The 23,092-nt window shown below is 46.6% G+C and overlaps 1 protein-coding gene across 2 annotated transcripts in view; it reads right to left on the minus strand.

Annotated features, from left to right (window-relative positions):
- LOC126545779 (uncharacterized) overlaps positions 1 to 23,092 on the minus strand; it is a 153,288-nt gene that overhangs the window by 56,889 nt on the left and 73,307 nt on the right. For both annotated transcript variants that reach the window (XM_050193775.2, XM_050193773.2), the window contains exons 2-3: positions 20,525 to 20,596; positions 16,767 to 18,058 (exon numbers count right to left, since the gene is read on the minus strand). In XM_050193775.2, coding sequence (XP_050049732.1) covers positions 17,157 to 18,058; positions 20,525 to 20,596 — 974 coding nt within the window. In that variant the 3' untranslated portion in view covers positions 16,767 to 17,156. The remainder of the gene's footprint in view (positions 1 to 16,766; positions 18,059 to 20,524; positions 20,597 to 23,092) is intronic.

Here is a 23,092-nt window from a genome sequence, read left to right on the forward strand (position 1 = left end):
GGACTCTGATCATCAGATGGAAACTTACAGAATAAAAATGGTTTGGTGCGCATTCGGCAGACATTGGCTGAATCTTCCTGACTGGAAGCTTACCACTATTATTAAAAGTAAATGTACACAATCAATGCATTCTACTGGTGCTGACATATTGGGCAGACACTTGGAGACTGAAAAGAAATTCGAAAAAATAAGTTAAGGACCGCGAAAAGAGCGTTGGAACGAAGAATGTTAGGCGTAACGTTAAGAGGCAGGAAGAGAGCGGTGTGGATGAGAGAGCAAAAAGGGATATCCGATATTCTTATTGACATTAAAAGAAAGAAATGCAGCTGGCCAGGTTATGTAATATGCGTAGGATGATAACAGGGGGACTATTAGGGTTACAGAATGGGCCACAGAAACGGGAAGCGCAGTCGAGGACAGCAGAAGACTAGGTCGGTGGATGAAATTAAGCAATTTGCAGGGGCTAGTTGGAATTGCTTGGCGCAGGAGAGGGGTAATTGGAGATCGCAGGGAGAGGCCTTCGTCCTGCAGTAGGCATAAAATAGGCTGATGATGATGCAATTTACATTTCTTAGCTTCTGTACTTTCTGCAATACCCGAAAAAGTTATATCTGGTCTGCTTTCTGAGTGAGAAGCAAGGCGTTGAGACTAGTCGGGAAAGGTGCCGAAGGTGATTTCTAAGGGTGTCTGTGGCGACATACGTACTAATGGCATGATCCCTGGTGATGGCAGTTGTTGCGGTTGATGAAGCGCATCACTGGCAATGCAATTGCCGACAAAGCCGCCCGTGAGGCACATGGAGAAGGGGAAAGAACGTCGATAGCATTGTCAAAAACGGATGTAGCCCCGCACCTCAGCGGCCTTGCCCGAGTTATAACTCAGAGAAAGTGGAATACACCGGAGTTTGCAAATCGGCACCCATTTACCATGGACCCACATATGAAATTGCAACTTTTACCGGTTGTTAAGCGGTGGGAAGAAACATTACTCTGCCGTCTGCGAATAGGAGTTCTTTTTTTTTACATACGCATACTCCTTCCTAATTGCAATGGCGGACAGTTCCAATTTCAGCACATGTGGTGTTGAGGAAACCACCAAACATCTCTTACGTGGTTGCCCCACCTACTACTAATATGAGGGGAGTGCCCTTCAGAGAGCTTTGGGGCACTCAGATGACAGGCTCTTTACATAGGATATTTTGGGCCCGTGGCCTCGTGCGTCTGCCATGTGCAAGGCTGCAAAGGCGCTGCTGCGTTTTTTGGAATGCGCCAGACAGTATGACCGCCTGTGACCAATTGCGCGATGAACGCTTGTGTGCGTACGTCTCTCCTCCTTCTCGTCTTTCAACCCTCTTTCCCCCTTCTCCATGCACGATAGCCTATCTGCCTGGTTAACCTTCCTGCCTTTCCTTTATCGATTCTCTCTCTCTCTCTCTCAATATATATATATATATATATATACGTCCTACAGTGACTATACGCTTACCATTTGGAGCATCCAGCCAAGATTCTTTACCAACTAAATTTGGACGTTGAGTGTGCGCACGTATATAAGTGTATACGCCGCTCATGCATCGAGATAATATTGGGTATGACACTAACTGCGCACGTGACCACCGGACAAAAAGCCTCTCCTACCTCCTGTTGTACATTGTCCCGGCTACATGAGTGAGTGAGGCATTACTTATGGAACCTCATTAGGACGATGTAAGAACCTCTCTTTCTCTCGACATGTTACTTGGTCTTTGTATTGATAAGCATGGCAAAAGCAAAGTTTGCACAGTCGGCTCTAAACACATTCGCTGTTACTGTATATGCGTCACCGTGACGGCCAGTACATAATTCCAGAAGTTACTATGGGAACATTATCACTCATACACAATTTACGCACAGAGAGTGAGAAAGAGAAAGAGTTAGTGCAAGCTGAAGATGTCAGCCAGAGCTGCTCTATGCAGGGCTTGCTGCTTGAGATGAGGCATTTGAAATGACATGAAGAGGATATGACTGCAGTAGGGGAAAAAGGCAGAAAGGAAGAATGAGATAAACATTTTTAGAAAAGCTAGAAATATATTAACAAATGGAGCCCAGATTACTAACAAAAGGTCAAACAATCTATAAAACCTAAATTGCGTAAGTATAACAGCAGAGCGTTCGTGGCTCGGACTTCGTCCCCACTTCTGTCCCAGGGCCCTAAAAATCACTAGCTCGTGTTTGTCCACGTATACCAAGTAAAGTCTTCGCTGCTAACCACGCGGGGGTATAGCCCACCAGGTAGCTTGTAGTTGTCGGTGCACAGCGGTGAACTGAGTTTCCTGATATTGAAGAGAAATAGAAACGGTTGGCCACACGAAGTCCCAAACAATGATTGATGCCCTCAACTTGCAAGCCTAGTCCCCGCTTGACGGAAGAGGTACACTGTGAGTCAATGCGATAAAGAAGGGCGTACTGAAGATCGGGGTCAGTGCAAAAAGCAACAGGCATTCGCTATCATATGTGGGAGACAAAAGCTCTGATGGCCTCACAGAAAAGTGGAATCTGTGTAGTGGATTGCATGAAGTGTGCCTTATTGGCATTGGCGTCCGTCTTCGTGCTTATTATAACGCCACAGTGTACAGGTAACCACTGCAGCATGATCTTGTACGTACGCCGTACGCGTACGCCGCTAGCGTGTGCATGGCGTTAATTTAAGAGTAGTTTACTGCGCTGATTTGAGTTCCCTTCGATGATACGAAGAGATAAGCACGATCTTGTGAAAATTGCCCACTTTTATGCAGGCTGATCATAGCCATGTTGAAGTGCTGTTCGGACGACTATCAGCTCAGTTGTAGCAGGCTTTGTCCTATGGGGTAGCTTTTGTTGTATGATCAATCCAGTACACAGTACCCATATGCCTATATGGCTGACGATTCAAAGTTCGCAGAACGATCCGTGTAAATTTGCGTGCGATAACTGTAATGCATCATCATGTTTTCTAATGTGAAAAATAAGACGATAGGAGCAGACATTTCTGCCGATTCTTAGGACTGTTATTGATACGTTCCACGGAGAAAACTGCCACAGCGCAAGTTCTGCTAAAACAGGACGTCGAAAGTGTAGGGATGTGAACCTTGACTTGTGCGAATGAGATCGTTGCCAAAAGATGTTCGTAACGTCACGTCACGGCTCGAAACCTATTTCAGAGGTGTTTCTGCATTTGAAGAATGGAGAGTGGCAGACATCGTGTTCCCATTTTAGATGCGCGTTTCGTGAGTCCCAGGGCTATTCGCAGTGCTGCAGCTTGAACACTCTCGATAAGTTTCCGGTTACTTCCAGACACTGGCCGCAGTGCTGAAAGGGTGAGCATAGATGTCCGTTGAAAAGAGACTCACGAAGGACGAGACTGAACAGCGCCCTACGTGTGCCTTTCCACGTGCGCGAAAAAATAAAGGAGTCATGGTGGGGTACGGGAAGCACCTACTTTACAGCCAACGTGCTTACTCTTTTGGAACTCTATTAGATAGTGGAGTAAGAGATAAGAGATCATTTGATACACGTACTCTACGGCATGCGCAAATACACTCACAACTCAACTCCACGATGCTCAGGCAGAGTAAAATTGCCCTGCAGGGAAACAACCAGAAAAAAATCATTTGACTACTGTCATTGCCCAGTTGGGCAAGGGGAAGGGTCCCGTTATTTTATCTATTTGGAGAAAAGAAAATGCGTCTACATAAAGAGAAAAGAACAGTCATCAGGAAGTTTTTGCAGACTGACGGCAGAGTGAAAATGCGACGCATTCGATTACCATGCATGGCAACGATACTGTGAAACAAAACGCGCACTAAAATGCCAACACAATTTATTCTATATGGCTCACCAACTACGAACTGCGTGCACACCACTGAAAAGCACTCCTACATACGGTAATCGTAAAAAAAGTCCGGGCTAGCGGAGGAGCGAGACATCGTTCGAGCGACGCACAGTTGTAGTCCGTCTTGTGGATCCGCTTCTTCTGACTCCCCACTTAACTCACACGCACACAGAAAGGTTCCCGTTCCTTGCACGATTGTTTCATTTCGTGACGAAATCAGTGAAAATAGCGTCCATGTGAGAAGTTTAATATCTGGCGCAGGTGCTCAGGGAAAAGAAAGAAAAAAAAATATGCACGGAGCACCAACAGAGTCAAGGCAGTCCTGTATACGTGAGAACTCGGCGAAGCATCGGGTAATCACATTACCGCTCTCGTCCAATACCTCCCGTTTGCCCCTTCCAATGGTGCATGACCTTTTTCACAGCTGATTGCTCACTGCTGGTATTTGAATATTCCGTCATTCCGTGCCCGCAGAGTGTGCAGCCCCGCAGTTGCTTGGTTGCGTCGGTTTTGTATTTGCTGAATGTGTGCTGGGCTTGTGGCATTTTGGACGTCGTATGTCTCTTCATGCGCTTGCGAATGGCGAAGGCCACCAAGACACGATACAGCGAAGGTGGCGCACTCGGATCCTTACGGGTGTTTGAAGAAAACTGCAAATTCCTTCGCCAGACGTGCCTTGGAGATTTGAAGGTATCATTGCCGGACAGCGACGCTATTAAGGACACGAGCAGTAATGACGGCGCTTTCATTGAGGCAAGAGTTTTTACGTTTTATTTGCCTTCTGGCTTATCGTAAAGCAACGCCTGTCTGATGCTTGTGATTATTACATGGGTGTCCTTGTGTTTTGCGTCGCATACACGGAAGCACGCCTGCTTATTGTCCAGAAAGAACCACGAGAACATGATATAGCGAGATAAAAGAAATACAGTTAATCCTCGATATAGTGAACTTCAACATAAGGAAATTCTCGATACAACGAGGTATAAAATATTCTACAATTTGTTGTCCACAGAACACCATGTATTTAGAACCTCAATATAACCAACTGTGTGCATAGGCGGTTCCAAATTTAACTGCCACCGCGAAGGAATACCGAGGAAATAAATGAGAACTGTTGCGTATGGAGATGGTCAAATAACGGAATTTCATGGGGGTGATCGCGAACGCACCTCTCGAATCGCACGTGGCGCGACAGAGAGAGGCCGCCGAAGCGAAGCACCGTCTTCGCCGGTAGCGGCGAATTCAGCTCGTCATACACTGTTTGTGCTTTATTTAATATATTTGCTGTTTTCATCACTTGTTATCGCACAAAACGCAACCTTATTTGTTTATATATCTTTTGTAACTTTACTGACACGTCTCCTGTTTCTTTTCACATACAATCAAATATTGTTTTGATTTAATGTTCCGTTTTTCGTTCTAAATTGTGAGATGGGGAAATAAACAATTCGCCCTCCAAACATCGTCCTTTTCAAACTGATTTCACAGGTTCCTGGGCAGTACTACACCTATCCAATCACACTGTTTGCGTGAGATTGAAGCACATTTTTTTTTGTTGCCTGCAAGCGTATCTTGAATTACTCGTGGTTGTATTTCTTGTGAGCTGGTATTGGGCGCTTGTTTTTCAGTATATCTGCGCTACTAGAATTTGGCCCGAGTTCAATAAAATAGGCAGGTATTTCACTATGTGTGCTTGTTTTTACTCGTGTTACATTTCAGTTGACTTGGTTAATAATTATGCATGTTGGTTTCAGGGTTTGGAATGCTTTTTGCAGGATTTTTGAGCTTGATACAGCTTCGTCCCGGCTTATAAAAGAATAGTCACTAAAAGCTCGTTTTAGAATTTGAAAGTGCCGGGATGTCCTACTTTAAAGTATTGCGCTTATGGCTACATATATGGTAGTAATCACTCCAGGCTCTCAGAGTATGCATGTCCTGACTATGAATGTCGAAAGCCTGAAAGGGCATCCTCGTATACATGAAAATCTTACGTAGCGAGGGCAACCATTTAGGAGGCTTTTGACGTTACGTACAATGCACTGGGGAGCCTGGGAAGAGCACTGCTACGTACGTAGGCATAACTACAATCGTTGAAAGCTGGACATACCTGCACTCATAACTTCTGAAACAAACTTTCAGTTATTATTCTCGTTTAGAGGTCGGAACAAAACTGCCTCAACCAGCGGCGATCGAGTAAAATTCCCACTATTACAGCAACTCTATCCAGCCGTAACAGCTCTACAGCAGTTACTCCTCTTCTGCGCTGTAGAGCTAAATTACTCTATGACTACTACTCTTTCCGGGTATACCAGAGTTCACTTAAGCCACCCCTGATAGAGTGCATGTGTTCTAGAAGCGCAGTATATCATGTATGTGACCAGCAACTACTCCACCGATTGAGTCGGTCTTACAACGTTATGACACCCTTTGTTTGTAGAGTGCAGGAGAAATGAAAGATCACCTAATATCAACGTATTTAGCCACCGATACTCTCAAGGCGCATATTAGGCACGTTGCCCGACTACCTTCCCACCATCTTGTTTCTTTACCTGCAGAACGGCCACACACAACTTTCAGTGGTATAATTGCTGCCAATCTTACCTCGTTGCCATCGAACTACCTGCCTGCAGCAAGACCATCCTCACCTTTATGGTGCCTGCACAAACCTGAAATACGCCTACCACCCCAGGAATCACGAAGAAAGCTAACATGACGTCGTTTGCCCTGAAGCAGGCCACGTTAGGACTTTTACATGAGGTGCACAGCAGCCGCGGTGTACATCGATGGCTCAATCACACCTACGAGTTCAGCTGCCGCTGTGGTCACACCAGCGAGATGCGTCAAAATACAGCTAAAAACGTCACATGTATCTTCAGCGACAGCTGCTGAACTGGTAGCCCTGTGTGTGGCTCGTCATTTCATTCAAGAGCAACCACCCCATGCATGGTCAATCTTCTGTGATTCCAAGGCAGCCCTACAGAGTGTACTCTCAGTACTGCGCCATAGATCAAATGAGCAGCTCGTCGCAGAGATCAGAGAAGTCCACCATCACGTAGTTGGCGAAGGACACGATATAATATATCAGTGGTTGCCTAGTCACTGTGGCATACATGGCAATGATCGAGCGGACGCAGCTGCCCGATCTGCACATGACGGCGTCAATTGCGTTGCCATTCCTCTTTCGAGAGCCGACGCCGCGAGAAACCTTTCCGCACTTGCGCGTGAATTAACATTAGTTCAATGGAATCCATCCAAGTTCACAAGTGCACGCCTTCACACCCTGGACCCTAATTTACAGTTCCGTATTCCGCCCAACCTTCCACGACGTAACTGCACCCTTCTAGTCCGTCTATGACTCGGAGTAGCATTTTCAAATGCGTACTCCTTTCTTATCGGAATGGCCAAAAACAGCCCACTTGTGACTTCTGCGGGCGCAACGAAACAATCGCGCACCTTTGTGAGTGCCCTCGTTTCAACCCACAAAGAGCAACCCTCTCAGCTACCAACAGGACAAGCGCCCAATAACGGAAAACAAGATATTTGCAAACTGGCCTACGCGAACATCAGTGCGAGCCGCTATGAAGGCACTGCTGCGTTAGTTAAAAGACACGGGCCTTTGTGACGGATTGTGACTGTACACTATGTCACGTAGGATGGGACGGTAACGCTGTGTAACACTAGGAATGCCTTCACAGACTGCGTGACAGTGCCCACAGAAATAGTTCTGTATTGTGTGCATGGGTGTGGGGGTTTCTTCTTACGTTTTTTTTAAATTCTTTTTCTCTCTCTCACCTATCGCATCCCTTTGCCCCTCCCGCGGTACAGGGTAGCCAACCGGCGATAATCTCTGGTTAACCTCCCTGTCTTTCCTTTGCCTTTCTCTCTCCCTCCCTCTACTCTTCAGTGGCCGAAAATGCGGAATCCAAGACACGGGCTAGTCGAAGAGAGAGAGAGAGAGAAACAAGCTTTAATGGTATGCTGGAGATATGAGCCTGGCTGTTCGCCTGACATGCTACTCCGGGTGCTTGGTGATGATCATGATATATACAGTGATAATCCAGGAAAAACACGGGGAAGGCGGCAGATGGAAATTTAAGACGATGAGCAAAACAAGAACAAGGTAAATGCGGGAGCCAACGTTTCGACAAGTGGACATGCCGCCTTGAAAAAGAGAAGTTCACTTGTCGAAACGTTTGCTCCCGCTTTTACCTTGTTCTCCTTTTGCTGATAGATTGATAATGTTACGCACAGTAATGTGTGGTTGTGCACGCAGGTATTTCACAGCCTGAAATCTTCAGCGAATACTGGGAAACGTCGTGCTTGGCGAATGAAATATGTCTATAAGAGACAAAGTGACTCGACGGTTTACCAGGATTTAGCAGACTTCGACACGCCCAGTTTTTCACAAGCTATTGTATATTTTTTTCTAGAAGTTGCTGTTGTGCTTGACGTCCCAAATATCCAAAGCGACTGCGCGGTTTCATCTAAGTCAAAGCAGCGACGAGTTCATGCTTGCTGAAACATTCATCAATCCATATTGTGTTTCTCATTAGGAATGTAGCAAAGCCTATGACGTTGTTTTTTTATTTTTTTTATTTAGAACATACTGCCATTCCCATAAAGAATCATTACAGGAAACGCACAAGGTCAAACAATAAACAGGATAAAGTCGTAGTAAATGTGTAAAAAAATACATTACAAATACATAACCTGAATAGCAAACATGGTAAGTCGCAACATGAAAGCGTGAAATATAAAGCAAAGTTGAATATATATATATATATATATATATATATATATATATATATATATATATATATATATATATATATATATATATATATATACACATTCCTGCAGTATTTACAAAAACGTTCCAAAGAAGGTTAGCAATTGAGTGCAGTAACATCAAGTGAAGAAAGCGCGCAACAGTTAAATTTCCTACTTGGGAAACCAGTAAATAGTTTTCAAGACCCTTGCTCCAATGGTTGTAGTGATCTGTGAGAAGAATTCTTTGTTGACATGTACTTCCCTTGCGCGACGTTGTAGAGTCATTGCATAAAACTGACCAGAATAGGCTTGGATTTGAGGTATTGAACTGTTTTCCATATGCGCGCGGATCGAGACGCGACCAAAATGTTCTCCATTTTATTCACGTACCCGCCTGCCTGCCTGGTGAGCGACGCTTAAAGCACAATGTGACCAACATGAACTGGGATTATTTTAAACCTCAGATCGAAGTCGCCAGTGCTGATATAATGACGCATGTGAGGGTCTTCTGTCTACTGTGAGAAGAACCGGTGCAGCTCGCACGAAGGTGCTCGCTCTATCGGAGAAGTACTCGATTGTTGACGCCGAGTACGAACGCCTTTTCGTGCGGTGCGGGCCGAGAGACGTGCGCATGGGACTCAGCCGCCACAAGATATTCGAGTTGCCAGACGCGCGCGAAAAAGAAAGGCCGAAGCAAATCGATAAAATATTTTCCGCAGGTGACGCAGCGTACGTCATCGTTTACAGAGTATTATAAGGCAAGAGACGCGCGAGACGCAACCTTTATATAATTTTTTATTTCATATTTTCTCGCGTTTCTTCTTATTTACTTACTTTTGATCCTTTATTTTCCTAATGATATGTGATTGTTGTATCAGCGTTAAATGATTTGTAATAACCGGCTCCTCACTGAATAGACCTCTCTAATCATAATACATATTTCTGCCTCTGCTTTTTTGATTAGGGTTGAAAGTGTGGAAGCAAATGAACACCAGATGAAAGCATAGGCGTTCCTCGTACATTGACGTCATGCTGTCCCCCCCCTACCCGCCTGAGAGAAGTGGGGTAGTTTCAGAGTGCGCTTTGCTTTCGCATGGTTCTACAGTTACGAATCGCGCTTAAGGACAGAGTCCTTGAGTACAAGACGATTCTCGTCCGCAGTCGCAAGCGCCACCACCGGGTCAATCATGGCGCTCTCACGGCACACCATCAATCTCTGGTGCCCTCAGTAAACGCGCAACGTGGCGTAACAGCGAAACACAAGCCCTGCGCGTGGAGAAGGCTAAGCGCATCGTGCAGCGAGGGCGCAGGTTAGCAGACACTGTGAGGCAGGCCTCTTTTCGCTGGCAAACAGGGTTCTTTCGTCGAGGCTCTACTTGGAATACTGAGTCATAGAGCGACGCCGTCGTTCATAAAGGCTTCGGCTGCGCATTCATACGCGTGGATATAATGATTTCATGGTTAGCAAAAAGGGGGCCGTTGTCCCTACGAAGCATGCGCAGCAACCGCCCGCACTGCAATGCCGTTCTCCGCTTACGCAATGGCGCGGCCTTCACGGTCGTGGGAGTGTTAGTTGAAAAGGGACGCTGCGCTCAACGCAATGTCCACAGCGCGCAGGGACACGTGTGCCAAACTTTTGGCCCCTGATATTCCCACGCAGGGCATGCATGGTTTTGCGTTTCGCGTAAACCTACAAGTCAAACGTAACCACTCTTGCGCAGTGTTGCAGCATTACGAAAGCGAATTACCTTTTCTTTGGTTTCATTCTTTTTGTCTGTTACGGAGTGAGGAATCAAGAGGGGGTGAATCAATCACCGCGTTTTCAATTACCTTTAACATGTTATAACCTCGGCTGCGGCGTTCTGCATCTAACCCGCTTTTTAAAGCCACCGCATAGAACTGCGGAAGAACTCCATTAGCATAGTTCTTTTTGATAGATGATACTACTCAGGTAGCGGGTTAAAAGCAAGAGTGACGCGTTGAAAGACGCACGTGGCGAACTGGCTATGTGCCTCGGGTTCACAAAAACTGAAATTATAGGTAATTTTAATAAAAGGGCTATATACTATCTACGTATGCGCTGTTTGTGCAGGTGGTTTATGCAATTCGGTACACATAATCTCCGCGCAGTAAATAAAGTAAACAAAAACATGAAATTGACTTTCTTGTAATTTCGGAATCATGATACATATATATATATATATATATATATATATATATATATATATAGAAACCTGAGGACAAGCGTAGTCGAAGAAGACGCTATTTTGTTGTTTGACATTTCTAAAACGGCTTATGTTCCAAGATATTCATCGCGAAACGTTGACATTGAGCACGCTAATTTTACCATTCAGAGGCAGCAGTCTCGATGCAGTTAATTACGGTGAAATGGAGACGCTATACTCTTGTTTTTCCCGTCTGAGAGCAGCAGCAGAGCAGTTATTAGCTCTGCCTGGCTTTTATACTGGCGTGTTATACGAATCAACTACGTCTCAAAGGGCGAGGTGGGGGAGGAGATGCAAGGGTGGCGGTCATGTTTCTGTCGTTACTATCCACCTCCAAGTATACGAAATTAGCTTACTACGCGCCAAAGTTAATGATGAATATCTCGCAACACAAAAAAGCTTTATAATTATTAAAAAAATGAAGTTTGCTTAGAATACGTGTGTCTTCAAATTTCTAATATATAGATGTATACCGCAAGCGCTAAATTAAAAACACGTTACTTAGCAAATATTTGTTATGCATTTCACGGAATTTGTGCCCGCCAAAGCGCATGATCCACCAGTGCACGCAGTATTTGTGTAGAGCTTTTTTAAAATAAAATTATAGTGATAGTTTAAGTTCGAAAGCACCTGTATATCACTCTCTCTGGGGTCCATTATCACTACACGAGAGCAGCTGCCTAAATTAACGGTCGTCGCCGTCATGGCTGTACTTGCAAAGAACTTCGTACGGCGCTAGTAAACACTTCGTGCGAACAGGCACCAGCCAATTGTGATATTGAAGAAGTAACTTAGCGCGATAAAAACACGGAAACAAGAAAGGTGGACAAGGACAAGCGCTGCTGGATAGATAATCTCTTAGACCACCTAGCACGTGGACACCGGAAACCGAACAGTGCCCAGACCTGGATTTATACATAAATCCGATATCAAAGGAAATTCTAGAGTCAGCGCGGCATTGCCGGAAACGCAAAAATTTGTCCCCCGCTCAACACAAAATCCTTAACGAACTTGCGAAAAGGAATGATATTGTAATAAAACCAGCAGACAAAGGCGGCAGCATCGTAATCTGGCCTTTAGAAAAGTACAAGAATGAGGCCTCCAAACAACTGAGAAACCACACCCATTACAGGAAACTTGATTTTAACCCAACTTCACATTACAGCAATACTGTGAAAAACACAATAGCGGAGCTCCTGTCCAGAGAACTAATCACGCAATCTGAATATCGCTTCATAATGACCAAGAACAAAAAGTCAGGTCGCTTTAATCTTCTTCCTAAAATACATAAAGTTCCGGTCGAAGAAATATTTACAGCAGAAATGCCAGGTCGGCCTATTCTGCCTAATAATAACACACCTACTGAGTCACTATCGAAATTCTTAAATCACCACCTGTCAAACATCCCCACCACCCTCCCATCTTTTGTTCAAGACACGCCACACTTCCTTCGAATTATCGACGGTAACAACGCCAACCAAATCCTTTCCGACCGCGCTATTCTAGGCACTTTGGATGTTTCTGCCCTTTACAGCAACATACCCATGAGTGAAGGAATTGAAGCCGTTTCTAAATCCATCGAAATTACTCCCCAAGCGCACGCTCCTGAAGTTTACCTGTCGCTCCTTAGGTTAGTTCTCACGCTCAACTATTTCGAATTCTATTCTATTCACTACCTGCAAACTTTCGGCACTAGCATGGGAGCACCATTCGCTCCCACGTATGCGAACATTTTCATGGGACAGCTTGAAGCAGACCTGTTGAAATCCTACCCTTTAACACACCGCACCTATCTTCGTTGCATTGACGTCATATTTATAATATGGGAACACGGCACAAGCGCGTTAACCGACTTAATTAGCCATTTCAATCACTTTCACCCGCGTATAAAATTTACTGCTCACCACTCCCCTAGTCAGATCAACTGTCCTGGACACAATGGCCCACATAGAAAACGCAAAACTGAGAACGACAGTTTACCAACCTTGAAGAAGACAAGTCCACTTGTCGAAACGTTGGCTCCTGCTTTCACCTTGTTCTCGTTTTGCTCATCGTCTTGAATTTCCATCTGCCGCCTTCCCCGTGTTTTCCCTTTGTAAGAACTAGTAGCTGTCACTAGTGACAGCGAAAGTATTAGCGAAATGCGCCGGCAGATGACAACCAGCCCTTCTATATTCGGCCTTACGACACCGTGTTTCATGCTCCGATATGCATCGCATGGGCTGCATATTATTACGGGCACCTTAAGCGACCTATAGCGTCTGCAACGGAGAATCCTTCCTAATACCTCGAAAATGGCGAACGTTGCTGCGGTATATAAAGGTGGTGGTGTCAACAACTTGTCCAACTATCGTCCCATATCTGTAATTTCAACACTGTCCAAATATTTTGAAGCCGTTATGTAAGAAAGACTCCTGGTGTTCCTTGAAAGATATCGACTGATAGCCGAAAATCAATGTGGTTTTAAAAAGAACAAATCAACTAAGCAGGCTCGAGTAAATATGAAAAACAAAATAATTGAAAATATGGAGAACAGGGAATGTACGCTTCGTTTGTTTTTAGAGCTCAGGAAAGCCTTTGATTCTATACAACTCTATTTATTACTAAACAAATTATCCAGTTTTAGAGTCCGATGCATTTCTCTTGGGCTTCTTAAAAGTTACTTATACGATCGTTTTTAACTTGTAAAGAGTCATGAAGCATATTCAACAGGAATGAAAATAATATAAGGCGTCCCTCAGGGCTCCATACTTGGGGCACTGCTATTTATCGTCTTTATAAATGATATTGTTTCTATCCCTGGTACCCCTGAAGTCATCATGTATGCCGACGACACAAATATATTTTTTCCTCCCATAATCTAACAACGCTTGCGCGCGACGCCAACTCATATCTTATTCACCTTTCCAGACGGCTCAAACAGAACAAGTTGAGATAAAATTCCTCCAAAACCACCATACACAATATTTCGTCCTACAAACAAACCATTATACGGAAACATTATGGTAGAATTTGAAGAAAGCCTAATTAAACATGTTGAACAGCAAACATTTCTCGGGGTATGGTTTCAAGGCAAACTAAGTTGGACTACACATATAAATTATTTCATTTCAGACTTAGCACGTACCGTTGCATGTTTGTACAGGATAACCCACCTTATAACACTTCGGCTAAAGTGAACTCTTTATTATTCCCTTTTCTATTCCAAACTTACATGTGATTTACTAGTCTGGGGTACCACTACAGATAAAAAAATGATAACGACAAACTTTTTTATACTTCAGAAGGAACTTTTGTGGTCTTTTGGAAATTATTACGGTAAAGCGCGAGATTTAAGAACGGCTCCTTTATTTATAAGACATCGTATACTGCGGGCTGACCAGTTATGTTATTTCAAGCTGTTGCAATTAATACACAAGAACAAACTGTACACAAAAAATGAAATAATCACTAGCTATTGTCTAAGATTGCCAAAACGACACACTCCCAAAATACGGACGGAATACGGACGACAGAAAATGGTATATCAGATACCTTATGTGTTAAATATATCCGAAGAAAATTTTGATTTGACTACCGCTATAAACATATTGGAAAATCACATTAAGGAATTTAATAATCATTTCTGAATTAAAATGCGCTCATCAATAATGTTTGCTATGGTTTTATGCACTTATTTTTGATCTATTTGGTTTGTGTAAATATATGGGCGTGTGCAATATGTAGGTGCGTAAACAAATGTCTTCGTGTGTTGTATCTGCATGATGTCTGCAGGAGAAAAAACACGGTCGAGTAAAGTATGTTTACTATATATATATATATATATATATATATATATATATTCTATGCAGTATGTCAATAATAATATACATATGTGCATAGACACTGATACTGTTTCTGATATGTATAAAAGTGTAAAATGATTATGCTCTGTGTTATTCTGTATTTTTCATATGATGAAACATGACTGGGCATATTATTTTGCTGAAACCGCTTAACAAGCTGCAAAGGGTCAGATGCCTTTGTCAGGCATTTTAAGCCTATAGGCTCTGCCCTTCTAGCAGGCTCTCTAATAAGTCTGCTGAATATCAAGGCGTATTCATACCATTCGAAACATTAAGGGTACGTAAGCCGGTAGGGCGGCAGAAAGGTTTAAATATTTAAAAACATTGTTTCTTTTACAGGGGTTAGATGCGAGTAGTTAACAAAAAAAAAGGCCGCAGTAACGGGTGAGTGAACCACACTGGCAGTACATTTAGTCTTAAATTATGGTTTACAGATTATTTTGAAAAGCCAGTGGCATCCAGAGATTCCCTCACCCTTCTACATTGGCATGCCTGCCGCAGCAGAAGCTCGACCAGACAAGTCAGTGGTATGACAGCACCTTTCTACGGGCCGCCTCGTCATTCGCTCTCTGCATTTAGTGCACTTGGGGCGTCACTAAAGAATGTTTATTTCACAAAGCACAAAATGAAACGCAGCGACCACGAACGACGGCATTGCACCAACTCTGAGGGATGAACACAGTATGACCAGCGACTCGCTCTAAGACAGAGAACCACGTCTTTTTTATTATTCTGGTCAAGTGTGAATGCCGCAGCACGTTAAAGTTTAAGAAATCCGCATTTATCGTCACTATAAAGAACCCTTCGGTGGAACTCATTAGGGAAACGAAAAAAATAAAATAAAAGAGGATATATATATATATATATATATATATATATATATATGCTTTTGCCAAAATTTCAGGATAAGCAACCCTTTGTCAGGACCGCGTCCTGAGACCTTGGCACCTTACACTACAGCGAGGCATAGATCTCCATCGAGAGCTCCGCCTTGTCTTGAGTCGATAAATAATATTCTGGCCGTTATACACATGTTATTTTTTGCTATCAAGAAAAATAAATTAGCGCGTCATTTTCCCCGCCTAATTTCTCTCGTAACTCCAATCTCGTCTTCGTTATTTTTATTCATATCAGCAATGGTTCCATGGTAGGAGTTATTTCTAGTACAGTATCAATACTAAGTGCGACATACACAGCCGCTAGCAGTCAATACCAACACGACGCCAAATACATGCGCAATACATTAGACATGATATGGGCAGTGACAATGTGTTATGTACATTACGAAAATTGAACATTTTTTATTACGACATAGATTTTATACAAAGAGCAGAATATGATGAGTACTGCATAACAGAGCACTGAGCATGTCGGCGCGCTCATATTCGTTTAACGATACGAAACCGAACTCAAACCTCCATGAGATTGCTGTGTGCGCCACATTTGTGACGTTATTGTTTTTAATAATGAGCGTACACTCGAGCTTTCCACTACGACACCACGTCGCATTCATTTCAGACCACCTAACAAGAGATAATTGAAGAGACAATGCTCTGGCGTTATTAACAAGCACATGGTTTTCTATATCTTTCTTTTTACGTCTACATACATAGAAGACTTGCCTTCATGTTGGGCATTCATAACAGTGGCTAGAGCAGATGCAGTCCGCTCAGGAATACAAAAAGAACAACCAGGTTTGGAGCACGATTTCAAACAGACATATATGAACAGATTAATACTTCGCATAAAAGTGACCATGACTCAACGAATGCGACTTTAGAGCATTATTAAGTTACATTTCCATTTCTGGTATGAATTTCTAAGGTGCCCTATCCTTGTTAGCAGACAATGCAATAAAGAAATGATTTCGCGCGGCATCGAAATGGACCACCCCACCATGTTGGCTCTAGTATTTCACTGCAGCCACGTATGAGCTAGGATTCTTAAAGGTAGCCTGCCTTCGACTTAGGTACTTGCTTTCATTCCGTCTCACGTTAATGCCGAACTCACGGGGACACATTCCGGAAGCAAGGTGACTTAGAACATGCATACGAAAGCGGAACACAAGTGTACCAACCTTTACAGAGAAACAGCGCACGATCTCGTGCTGTGCACACGGTTCTGCCGGCTCCCGCCCCGACACAGCTACGGTGCGCGTCTTCGGTACGCAATCGTGCCCTCCACCGCGTCGGCCATTGCCTCTGATATGCGTGGCCGAGAGCCCCGCTGCAGAACGAATCGGAGGGTGTGAGGTTTGGAGCCGGAGAGGGGGACTCAGCGACGAGATCCCGTGCGCAGCACTGCGCCGAGCAAACACGGACTGCCGCGCAGCTGTGCGCTCGCCGATAAACGTCCGCGCTGTTTTGAAGAGCAAAGTCTCTCTAGTTTCATAGACACAACAGCTGCTGCGACTCCTCGCGCCTGCTGCCACGCTGAGCAGCAGCAGTGCGCGACGCCGGGGTGCAAACTAGCGGTCCGCACGGCCGACGGGAGCGGCGGTCGACAGGGGCGAGCCGAGAAGAAGCTCGGGCGCCGACGATCGGCCCCGCGTCATCCGGCCGCGGGGCGACGCGAGGCCGCCTGCACTGCCGCGGAGGTCGCCGGCCAGCACGGCGTCGTACGAAGGCGGCTCGCAGCGTCGCGGTGCGCACTTTCCGCCGCCGCGCGATACACGGGCAGGATGCACGGGCGAGGCCCCGTCGAAGGAAGCATCTGGCAGGACGCTCGGCCCGCCGATAGCGTGGCGTTCCGGCGACCACGACTCGCCGGCCGACCAGATCAAATAGTTGGCCGCCGAGCCGTGGGGGTGGGCGGCTGGGAGCGCCAGCGCGTAGACAAAGCGGCCCTGCAGCCGGTCCCGCTCACTGCGGTCGCTGCGCGGCAGCTGCGCGCTCAGTTTGCGCCCAGTGCGAGGGTCGTTGACACCGCTCAATTCAAGGAGGCGCTGGCTCGGCGCAGCGCAAGTGCACCAGGGAGAAGGGAGGCTCCAATGCCGTCGCGTAGACGCTGGCCGCGGGCCGAGGAACAGCGTCTCGCCGCCGTCGTCTTCCTCGCGATGCGCCATCACCGCCTCGTACGCCGGCGGCCGGCACTGCCCGGAGGCGGCTGCATGGGTGGCGCACGAGTCCACGATGAGCGCTCCCGTGACGACAACCACCACTCCGCAGACGACCAGTGCGAGTCCGAGGCTCCTGCTGTACGTCGGAAACACGGCGAGCCCGGCGCACACTAAAGTCAAGCCGAGCAGGAAGATCAGGCCATACGTAATTTCATGCGGGCTGCTGCGCAGGGTCTTCATCTCGGCGGTCGCTTCCAGACTTGGGCCGCCAGCGGCACCGCGCGGCAGCCCAAAATTCTCCCGTGGTGTTCCTGCAAACACAAGAGTCAGTCACTCTTTCGCAATCAGCATTGGCCCTGTCAACACTAGGCAGCGGAAGCGTGACTGAAACGGTAGATAACGCACACGAGGAGCGGTCTTCTCCACGCCCCGCGGGCCACGAAATGCATCCTAGCTCTTCATCGCTGCATTCTGAGAGATACGCTTGCCTCTATTCGCTCGCGTTGACAATAAATCCTCTCCTAATGCTTCCGTGTTCTAAGCCAGCCGGTTATATTCGCGCAAAGAAAGCGCAGGCCGCGTGCAGTGAGCGACCCGAAGGCAGTCGCCCTTTGTGTCCGCGTCAGTCAGCATTCGCGCAACGTTATCACCTCAACACGGGTCGCCGGTTCACCTCGGGTTCCCAACGGTTGTGCAGCACCGAATCGGTCAAGTGAAACTTGTTTGCTGGATGCGATCAAGTGGAAAGACATGCCGCCCGGCGAGACTCCGCTGTCCTGACTTCGTGTTTCTAATGAGCCGTCGCTTTTTAATGACGCGTTGCGTCGTGGTAAAAATGCCTGAGCGAATATCAACGGCTGCACAACGGCATATAGAACTTGTCAGTGCTGTGGTCTATCAAATGAACTGCTTACGCAAAACTGCCCAAACTGGTCTCGAGCGTTCACGTAGCTATATCAGACAACAACCCCTGGTTATGCATACTCAAACAAAATGTCTCGAACATAAGTTGCCAGCCGCGACTTTGTTCAGCGATTTCCATTGAATCATCCGCACTGAGAGGGCAGACATACCTTTGGCCTTTCAGACTTCACACGTTAAATCGGGACATATGGCGTCGGTTCGAGCCTACCGTAGTTTAACAAAGTTGCGATCAGTGTGCAGAAATGCCCATAGAAACTCAGCCTAATATGTCGATTACACTAAGCACTATTGACGACAGAGGTTATGCTCACACGAATAGGGAACACTCACTTTTTTAGGCAGCAACCACCACTTTAAGGTAACACGGTGGCAGCGGGGGGACACTCCGATAAGAGCGCAAACATCGGCTCATCGATGCTCCCAGTCTGAAAACGGTCTGTACGCCACCAACTGCGAGGCAGATTCATGCCGAACTCACTCGCACCAGCTGACGTAACGATGTTAACGTGGGCCTCGGCCACAGTGTAAGCTCGGTCGCACGAACGCCACGCGCTAGCCAGAGCTGGTTCATGCTTTCCAGTCGAGGTCGCGCTAAAAGCGAACGCTCGCTGTCTAGCCTTCCGGCAACAATGCGTCATGGTCACTGGATTCAATCGCACCGCAGTGTGCTCCAAGGTGGCTGCAGCACGTGCGTACTGGGGCTTCCTGCAGGGCGAACGCTGTTGTTTACGCGGTCGCCCACATCACGAGCCTCCTTGTAGAGCACCCGACACTCTGCCAGGGTCGCTGTGCGGGAAACTGCGGAGCATTGTTAGGTAACATGCCGGCATCGGCTTTGCTGCTGCAACGCGAGGTCGCCGATGACGTGGCACAAAGCATCCCGGCATCCGTTTGCACGAGCTTGCAGTGTTGACGCCGTCACAGGATGCGCCCTCCACCGATTGCACATTGGGTTCCATCCCCACTGAGGGCAAGGGCACACCGAAAGCGCGCGACACGCCGCCGTCCGGTGTGCATCTATATGCGCGAGATAGAAAAGAAAGGGGGGAGGGGGTAAGAATCAAGAGAAGAAACCAGCCCGGTTCTGGCTGCTGTCTAATCGCTGATTTAAGCCACCCAGCTCTAACTGGTGGCCTCACGAAATGACGTGATGACTCCAACTGAAGCTTTATCGTATCTCATTTATGCCACGCACCGCGTCGGTTTCAGTTACTTTCGACATAGGAGTAGCAGACTTTCTCTCTCTCTCTTTTTCGTTCTATAACTTGAAAACAAGAACGCTGTCGAACCTCCCATTGATGTCAGAATGCGAAATTTATCTTATTCAGCAAAACTTATAAACAACCGAATATTTACTTTTATTATCGACAATACAATTCCAAGCGTGATTTTATGGCACCAAAATGTACAAGTAAATCATGGATGTTTCAGAAGCTTAACCGAGGACTTAAAATTAAGCCCACTCCGCACTAACCCACACCGCAATTTCTCTTAGCATGAATCATTTGGAACATCTATTATTTTTTTTAAACATAATTGACCGGAAGTACAACTGCAATTATTACTCCCATTATGCTGACACATTTACACCGCTGTTTCCCAGATTTGAATGAGTATCGCCTGCAGTATGTGGCATTTAGTTATAATGATGTATGTCCTGGTAGCATGGTAGGTACTACACAAGAGTAAACAAATCAATGGTATAGGTTGAGCATGAGCGTGAGTATATAACTTGCTGTAAAGACGGCTGTAAGGCTGGTGAAGGGGGATGAGGCTACCTGCGCTCACTATCGGAGCCTCGCACGCGAAGCTCCGTAGTGAAGCAGCTACTCACTTCAATTCCAAGCACATACCTCCAGTAACATGGCGTGGCATCTCCTGCAACTCGACCACGCTAAGGGGCCAGGGCTGCAACGGCACATTACCTGCGCAATAACGTATACACGTGTACGCATGGGAACATAGGCAATTAGGTACAAAAATATATAACCAACAGCTCCGCTGTTGTAATCTTTATTCAATCTGACCTACTTCTATGTCACAGTATATGAACATACGCGCACGCCTTCGTATTAATATCAACATAAGTCTTCACAGGAAACACATTCGTGAAACACTATGGGACTAGTGCCTTGTTTAGTTTTTTCCAAAACGATTTGTGCGATCCATAAGTAAATGTTAGTCACCACGCAGGGAATGAGCGCGCGGTGGACACAGCTACATGTGAGGAGCATAGTGTCCGCGCATCCTGGCTTCTTCGTGCAGTAAATGCACTTTCGCCAGTTATATCCCCGCCCAGGGTGTCCAGTCTGTAAGTCACGCAATGCTGAAGCCGATATCCACCACCTGCTGTGGGTTTGCCCAGCGTTGAAACCAACGAGGCTCCGGCACCTCGAAGCAGCGGGACTGTCGCCCCATAATCCTAGCCACTACACTGCTTGGACGCAGGGACCGCATTATCGATCCCTCCTGGACTTTATTATAACCGCAAATCTTTTTTCATTCATTCGATCATCCTTATTCGCCCGCATCCCATACCCCTGTATGCCCTGAGGCATTAACCCTCGCGTTAAGGAAAATGCACCCTTCCTGCATTGGCTCACTAGCGCAAGTGGCGAGCTCTTGCGAAGCCCAGAAGCTGGCGGTGGCCGGTGACCCTCAGCCAGTTTCATGTCCACGCTTGTTGGAGGAAAGGCTGACCTTATATGTGGCGCGCGGACGTTTGTTTGTTGATATTGGAGCTAAGGAAGACGCCTATACAATAGAACAGTCTTAAGAGGTCGCGATCGTTCGCCGCAGCTTTGCTGCCACTTCGTGGACTCTTCTCGTAGCTTACACCACTCACGCAGGATGCCAAGTGAGGGCGCCGTTACCACGACAGTATAACGGCGTCATGGAGCTCCACTTTGCGCGCCTCGCACCTTCGCGATCTCTCCGGCGGGATAAGAAGCGCGGAAGAGAACCGTCCGAGCGAAGCATAAGCGCAAATAGGTTAGGCTAAGCACCTCCGAGCTGGGCCTTCGCGCCACTGAGAGCTAATGCAGGCAAGTGCATTGGCTTTCCGGCGACGACTTCTTGTCATGCGCATACGTTCGCCCGGACTATGGGCTTTTGCTTTACCGGTCAACGCCCACGGAAGTAATTCGTTTGAATCGGCTTTCGTATGCCTTCCACAGCGACAGCGCCCAACTTGTTCGAGCCGCCGCTTCATCCAGTTTCTGCCTAACAAGCGCAACGGCACATAGCAGAAGGATAAAAGGTGCGACGAATGAGTTCATAAAAATTATGCATAGCATGACCAACCACGTACGTTAAAGAAAGAACTGGAACGCTTGCGACTTTCTTTTTTTTTTTTTTCTTGTCAAATGCAGGTCATTCTATATTTGCCAGAAGCGTCTGCGTGAGTTGCTTCATTTTTTTCCCGAAGGTTTACGCAACAGAAGAGGCAAAAAAGAGTTCAGCGACGATTATGCGAAATTTGAGCGCAGCTCTATACGTGTTTTCGTTTCGGGATATATTGCCTGGTGCGGAGCTTCTGTCTCGTGCGGTACGTTGCAAACAAAGCGAAGTGTGGCGCGACTGCCTCGCTAATCTGGAGGTCGCGAGAGCCAGCACGTGGGTAACGCGTGGGCACGATACACAGGATCTGCCACCAGCAGACCTCCTAGACGACGCGCGCTACTCTGGCGCAATTGGCCTCGAGCTCCACCACTGGAAGAGCTGGCGCCACCGTCGGCGTGACGTGACATGAGGGATCACGTGGACACAGCGGCCGCGTCGGCTGCTTCGGAGGCGCCGAAGCGAGCTGAAAACGAAAGTTTAAAGTCCCAGCTGCACTGCGGTTCTGATTAAGTGATTAGGCTTTACCGCCTTGGGTGTCTGCTTGACATTTGAAAGTACTATAATAGGTAGTGGCTACCTTGGAGGCGTGCAGAATGGTAGGCTACTGCTCAGTGCCGCAGTGCCCGACGTACGCAACGGAGCCCAGCCTTATTCAAACGTAGCCGCAGGACAAGGAGCTGCGTGAAGCTTGGCTCGCGTAACTTAGAACCAGTAGACAGCCATCGGCTGCAACTCGGGTATGCAGCAAGCATAGAGGCGAGGAAGATTTCTACTAAGGCGCAGGGACTGCGATGTTCCGTGAGTAGCAGAAAACGCGTACTGAGACGCTCGCCCGCGCCCGCTGCCCGGTAAATTCCATGGCGGTTTGGTCTATGAACTTGATGCTAGACACTGGCAAGTTCACTGGAATGGAAAGGGAGGGGTAAGACGCACATTAAAAAAAGAGCATGGGATGTGGTCATGTTTCTCTTATGAATTAATACACTGGATTACGAACAAGCAGAGGGAATTCGCACGCTGAGAAGACCGATAAACATGCAGTGCGACGCAAGTTGAGCAATAATATTGACATGTCCAAG

This window comes from Dermacentor andersoni, chromosome 1, assembly GCF_023375885.2.
Source record: "Dermacentor andersoni chromosome 1, qqDerAnde1_hic_scaffold, whole genome shotgun sequence".
Lineage (NCBI taxonomy): Eukaryota > Metazoa > Arthropoda > Arachnida > Ixodida > Ixodidae > Dermacentor > Dermacentor andersoni.